This window comes from Macadamia integrifolia, chromosome 3 (assembly GCF_013358625.1).
Source record: "Macadamia integrifolia cultivar HAES 741 chromosome 3, SCU_Mint_v3, whole genome shotgun sequence".
NCBI classification, from domain to species: Eukaryota; Viridiplantae; Streptophyta; class Magnoliopsida; order Proteales; family Proteaceae; genus Macadamia; species Macadamia integrifolia.
In genome coordinates, this window is record NC_056559.1 from 8,300,090 (window position 1) to 8,306,452 (window position 6,363).

The following is a 6,363-nucleotide window of genomic DNA, read 5'->3' on the forward strand; positions in this document are numbered from 1 at the left end:
GTGCTCCCCACGGGGACACACTAGGTCGGATGAACCCTTTCTCCAATAAATCTTGTAATTGTTCCTTCAACTCCTTCAGTTCTGAAAGTGCCATCCTATATGGAGCTTTTGATATAGGTGCTGCCCCAGGGATCAGATCAATAGTGAATTCAGTCTCTCGGTTCGGGGGAAGTCCAGGTAAGTCGTCAGGAAAGATGTCTGAAAACTCTCTCACTACTTCCATTTCCTCTACCGACTTACTCTCCTCAGTTGTGTCAATCACAGATGCCAAATAAGCCTCATATCCTTGCTCTAGTAATCTTCTCACTTCAAGTGCAGATATCACTAGTTTCTTGGACTTCTTGACTTTTCTCCCTTTGTAAACAAACTCACCTCCTCGTCCGTACGTGTTTTATTGCACCGGATTTTTTGAAACGTATTATTACCGTATGGTCCATTTAATTGTTGTACGTACCTGTTCCCGTATTATTGCCGTCCCCGAACTTATTAGTATGGTCAAGACCTATGTACGGTGGAGCAATAATGGTGAATGGGGCTCAGCCAGCTTTGATTCATTAAACCAGGACCCACAGGTAGCTTCTCCCCATTAAGTAGGAGGGCCTATATCATTCTGGGACTTGGCAAGACACATGTTGACTCATGTGGCCCTCTTGGGGGCGTTTAGTAAAAAAGAAGGGGATATTACTATCGCTCCCCTACACTTGGCCTATATTTACTAAAATTCCCCTATCTTTTATTTTTTTACTGACACTCTTATGCTTCTTGATTTTTACATCTCTTTCTCCCCTGCTCTTTTTAAATACTCAGATTACCCTTCCTTTCACTTGTAATCGATTACACTTTTTTCAAATTGACTGGTTCAAAACATAGTTTGAACCATACCACTAACAAGTTTTGTCTCATTCAATCATCAAGGATATTGTAAATTAAAAAAAGAATAATATTGTATCCGATTTTTATCTATATCGGTATCATATGTTTCAATCGGGTACCACACGTTTTTAAAATTTTTTTAAATCCTTAGATTGGCTGAGACCGATACCAATCTAATACCGATAAAAAAATAGATTGCTAAATTTGTGATGATGGATGAGATAAAAAAAAATAATAATAAATAAATAAACAACATCCCTTATGATTGGATGAGACGAAATAAATAATAATAATAAATAGATAAATAATATATTTAAGGACACATTAGCTAGTCAATATCCTTGATGATTGGATGAGACAAAACTTGTAAGTGGTTTGGTTCAAATCATGTTTTAAACCAATCAATTTGAAGAAAAAAAAAAAGTGTAATTGGTTACAAGTGAAAAAGAAGGGTAATCTGAGTATTTAAAAAGAACAGGAGAGAAAAATATGTAAAAATAAAAAAGCAAGGGAGTATCAGTAAAAAAGTAAAAAGCATGAGATTTTTAGTAAATATAGGCCAAGTTCAAGGGAGTGATAGTAAATTCCCCATAAAAGAATTAAAAGTGGTCCTCCTAAGGGTGCGTGCCTTTGAGCCAGGTCCCTATGTCCCACTCATCATCAAACACTTGCCCTTATTTGATACAAAAGAAAATTAATTGATAACCAAGTACAATATAAATATGTGCAATCTAATGGGACGATTTTTGGCCAAAAGGGCGACTGTTTTAATGATCTGTTAGCAAGTTCATGCCCTGCATATAAGAGAGAGAAAACAGAAAAAAAGAGCATTTACCAAACAAAAGAGAGAGAGAGAGCCGATCCGATGGTGGACTGGTTGGGTTAAGTTTATACCACACAATTAATGGACATAATTAATATTCTTAAGAGACAATTCTAAGGTGATCCCGGGTGTTGGATAAAAAGGGAAAGTGAGCAAGCTTGTATTACATCATGGCAACAACAATCCAGTACATATATAAAGCTTATATTACAACATGTAAACAAACAACACTGTACCTCGACAATGTCGAGAGACTGTTTCAATCAATTGACCATCAAACCGCAACATTCATAATCAAACATACAATGCAGTAAATAATAACATATTATTAATTAAGGTTTCGTCCATACAACTTGTAAGATGGAACAAATAGTCTGTCCAAGTGTGAAGATGAGGAGGAAGAGTGCAGCAATGAATGAAATTAATGCCCATGGTGTGTTGAAATAGTTCTCTATTAAACTTTCCCTCCATCTATTCCATAGTTTTTTCTGATACTTCTCCACATCCTCGATAACACCTGAGAAATAAGTATCGTTGTTCACAACATGTTTGACGATGTTGTTAAATAAGGTCACCACATCTTCTGGGTTGCCAAGTTTGTTCTCAATAATTCCCTCCTCTTCTAGCAACTCCACGTCCCTGTGAGTATCAATGAGGCCATCCATGAAGGTTGCGTAGATTGAGAAAAAACGAGTTTCTTCTTGATAATGCTCAAAGGCAATGAGATTTCTAAGGATGTGTTCTGTCGAGTCAACAATCACAATGGTTGGGATTGTCAATTCTCCCTTGTCAAAGTTTATGTCAAATAAAGATGTCTCCGCCTTTTGGAACTTGACACCAGCTCCCTTAAGTTTTGAGGCACAACTCGTACGATCCAATTCCATTTTACTCTCTTTCCTCGATCTCGTAGATGATTTGATGAGGACTTTTTGTAAGAGACCAAGAATGTGCTTTGGTTCGCCCTCTGGGAATTGGATTGATGGAAATTTTGCTGGGCCATGAAACTCTTCTACAAACCAACGTAACAGAGACTCATAGATTTCTTGACTCATGGTGTTTGGGGTTGATAACCCTTCATAGGTTTTGTCATATAAACACTTGAGAACACAAAAGGGAAGCTGATTTTCAAGATTAATCAGGTCTTGGAGAATTTCCCAATACAATAAATCATTTGAAACTAAATCATCACGCTCCCTTCTTTTATTGATCTCCAAGAACTCCAGTATAAAGCATCCATCTATCACCATAATCTTGACAAACTCATCTTCTTGGAATCCCTTTCCAGTGGTTTCTGAATAACATTTTCGAGCATCTTCTTTCACCTCACTCACTGCTTTGACATAATCATCCAAGGTCTTTTTCCCTTTCTGTCGATCTAGGAAATGATTTAAATAGCGCAATTTATGTGATTGCATGAGCTGCAAGTGTTCCTCGTTATAGTGCAAAGGGCCAATTGAGACTAACTGAGGTGTGTAGGCTTCTGGCCTTAGCTTTCGAATCAGCGGGGGCACTCGAAATATACTGTTTACCGACAGCAAGGAACAGACCCCTACTCGTTCTTTTTCGATGGAATTTACCATTATCCTGATTTCATCATCGTTATTCTTTGAAAAACTAGCAGCAGCAGCATTGGCCATTGTGTGAAGTTCCTCACCGTTCTTTCCAACTAGTAAAGGAAATATCACAAGCGTTAGTATTGATAATTCAAAGTTTGTGTCAAAACTAGAAGATTACAATTGTTTAGTATGACTTCATTACCAAATGACCAAATTAATTTGGAAATTTTCCTTTTTTTTAAGCGAAACAATAACAATATATACAAAAATCCTTACAAAAATAATAATTGAACTCTTAGGCAAGGGTTTTCTTTTTTATATATATACAAAGCTCCTTATTAGCATGCAATCTAATGGGACGATTCTTGGCCAACACAGTTTGGCAAAGGTGTCAGTGTTTTAAGTAGTGTAAGCCCTGCATGTGAGAGAGAGAGAGAGACAGTCCAAAGGACTGGTTGGGTCCTAATCACGTAACTCTCCCCTGCAGGTAACCACCCAACCTATGCCACTCCATCGGTCCATCCATGGGTATGGATCCAAACCCCAAAGGTGGTCTCATGAACACCCCATGCATAGACAGTGTGAGATGGAGCGGGGAGAGCGGATCAAGTCCTCGTGCAAGAACCATTCTTGTACGGGGCTGAACCACACAGATGGAATTCACCCAACAACCAACTCTGTAATGGATTCCATCTGTGTGGATGAGCCTGCACGAGAACATGATCCACATTTCAGATGGTGCTGTTGATATCTTAAGCTTAAATTAGGCTTAATTAGGGGTGAAAAAGGGCAGGGTTGGGCCGGATTTCTTAATATCCTAGTTTAACCCAAGTCCCCAAAACTCAACTCAGGCACAACCCATCCCTGCAGGGCCCATGTCAACCCAATTAGGCCCTAATTGACCCTGATAGGGTCAAGTTCGCCCTGATTTTTCCCAAGGTTGGGCTAACCCAGTTTTTGCCAATTGTGATATAGCATTAAAAATAAAAAATAAAAAAGTAAAAATAAACACCAATATATCAAATGATCAACATACAATTAAAATTATGAAGTGCAACACAATAATAAATGTTATAGATACCTTACCATAATAATCAATGACCCAGATTTCATTATTCTAAATAAGATGATGGCCCTAAATTATATTATATTAATCAATGTTAAAATCAGGGATTGGTTGGGTCGAGCCCTAACTCAGGGTTAGTGTTTTTCAACCCTAACCCACCCTCAGAGTCAGAAATCTTAATCGAAACCCTGTTTAGGCTCAGGACGGGCCAGGTCGAGTTTTGAGCAGTTAGAGCCAAACTTACACCCCTGTACTAACTAAGCATTTATGTTAAGTAATACACACTGTTTTATGAGGCATGTATTATTTGCCTCAGGCCCTTGACGGAAAGGATAAATTAAGATCTTGGATAAAGCATAAATTTAAATCAAACACAAGCATAGCCTATTATACAGAAGAAGATGATGCAGTGCAAATGCTTACCGTTTTGCTGACTGAATGGGCAGCAGCCCAACCGACTTGGAGCAGGAAGGTTACAATAATGTTATGGGACAATAAAGGGCTGGATCTCCAAATCATCACTGGTGTTGTTACCTTAAAGCTTAAATTAGGCTTAACCATGCATTTTTTTTAATAACTAGTACACTACTACTCTAAGAGGCATTAATTAGCTGCATCAGACCCTTCGCAGAGATGATAAATTAATCTGATCTGATCTCGCATCCTGTAGTATACTGTTAACTCTTTTTTTTTTTTTTTTGGAAAACTACACTACTACGCCATGTCTCAGGGTTTTGGTGACTGCAAAAACTAATTAACAAATTCTCGGACTATCCCTTGGCCATACTTTTATTGTTTGTGATGCCAATGATGATGTCAACGGTAATGCTATATTGCACCGTGGGTGCGAGTTACCCTCACACACGTGGAACACGCATGGAAAATTTGTGATTCAAAATATTATGTGTTTCTATTGATTGCCAAGTACAATATAAATAGGTGAAATCTAATGGGACGATTTTTGGCCAAAAGGGCAACTATGTTAATGATTTGTCAGGAGGACCTCAAGCCCTGCATATAAGAGAGAGAGAGAGAGAGAGAATGGTTGGGTTAAATTTATACCACACAATGGGCACAATATTCTTATGGGACAATTCCAAGGTGATCCGGGCAGTTATATAAAAAGGAAAAGTGAGCAACGAACTTGATACGAGCCATAAACTTGAGTGTCCTAAGTTTGACTCCCACTAGGTACATCTTAGGCCACTCACATGGGTTGTTTAATGCTTTTCACTGCTTTCAATGAAAGTTAAATGGTTCTCATTCAACCCCGGTATGATCCAGTCCATGCGGTTGTGGGGTCATTATGGACCCGCGGGACTAGTCAGACCTTGAATACTCATCGTTAACAAATAAAATAAAATAAGAAATAATATATATTACATCATGCCAACAACAATCTACTACATATACAAAGCTTATATTACATGTAAACAAATTAACAATCTTTACCCAAAAAAAAAAAAGAAACAAACAAATTAACAACAAAGTCCGTATTAAATAATAATTATGTAGATTCATCGTAACATATTAATTATGGTTGTCCATGCAACTTGTGAGAGTGGACAAAGCAATAAACTGTAGCTTCATATTAAGAAAAAAAAAACTATAATATATAGCAACAGTTTTTAAAAATAATAACAATAATTCAATCTTGTCCTAACTAAATGGAGTCAACTACATAGATCAAAGCAAAGATAATAAAGAATATTAAAAGTAAAGAAAAGTAGAAGGAGAGGAACATAACAAGAATTAAACTACTTATCAAAATCCTTAGCAAAATCATGGAGTAAAAAACCAATAAATGATTTTATTTGATACAAAAGGGGGAAAAAAATAGAGTCCACATCCTTTGCAGTGAGCGGTGAGGTATGGTGAGCATCGGATGGCTGAGAACATTTGGACACGAGTCCCAAGGGGTTCTCAATCACCCGATGCTCACTGTATCGATGCAGCAATTGCAGACGATTTTCACCCGAAAAAAAAAATTCGTAAATAAAAAAATATAAAGGCATAACTCAGTGATCATGCATGCACCCACCATA

General features: G+C 37.5%; 1 protein-coding gene across 1 annotated transcript; it reads right to left on the reverse strand.

Annotated features, from left to right (window-relative positions):
- Window positions 1-2,028: 2,028 nt before the first annotated feature.
- LOC122073786 (UPF0481 protein At3g47200-like) lies at window positions 2,029-3,333 on the reverse strand. The gene has a single exon (XM_042638417.1). It carries the CDS (start codon window positions 3,331-3,333, stop codon window positions 2,029-2,031), a length of 1,305 nt encoding a protein of 434 aa, XP_042494351.1.
- Window positions 3,334-6,363: the final 3,030 nt, after the last annotated feature.

Excerpts from the sequence above, each read along its gene's own strand:
- LOC122073786 (XM_042638417.1), bottom strand. The coding sequence starts at position 3,333 with ATGGCCAATGCTGCTGCTGCTAGTTTTTCAAAGAATAACGATGATGAA.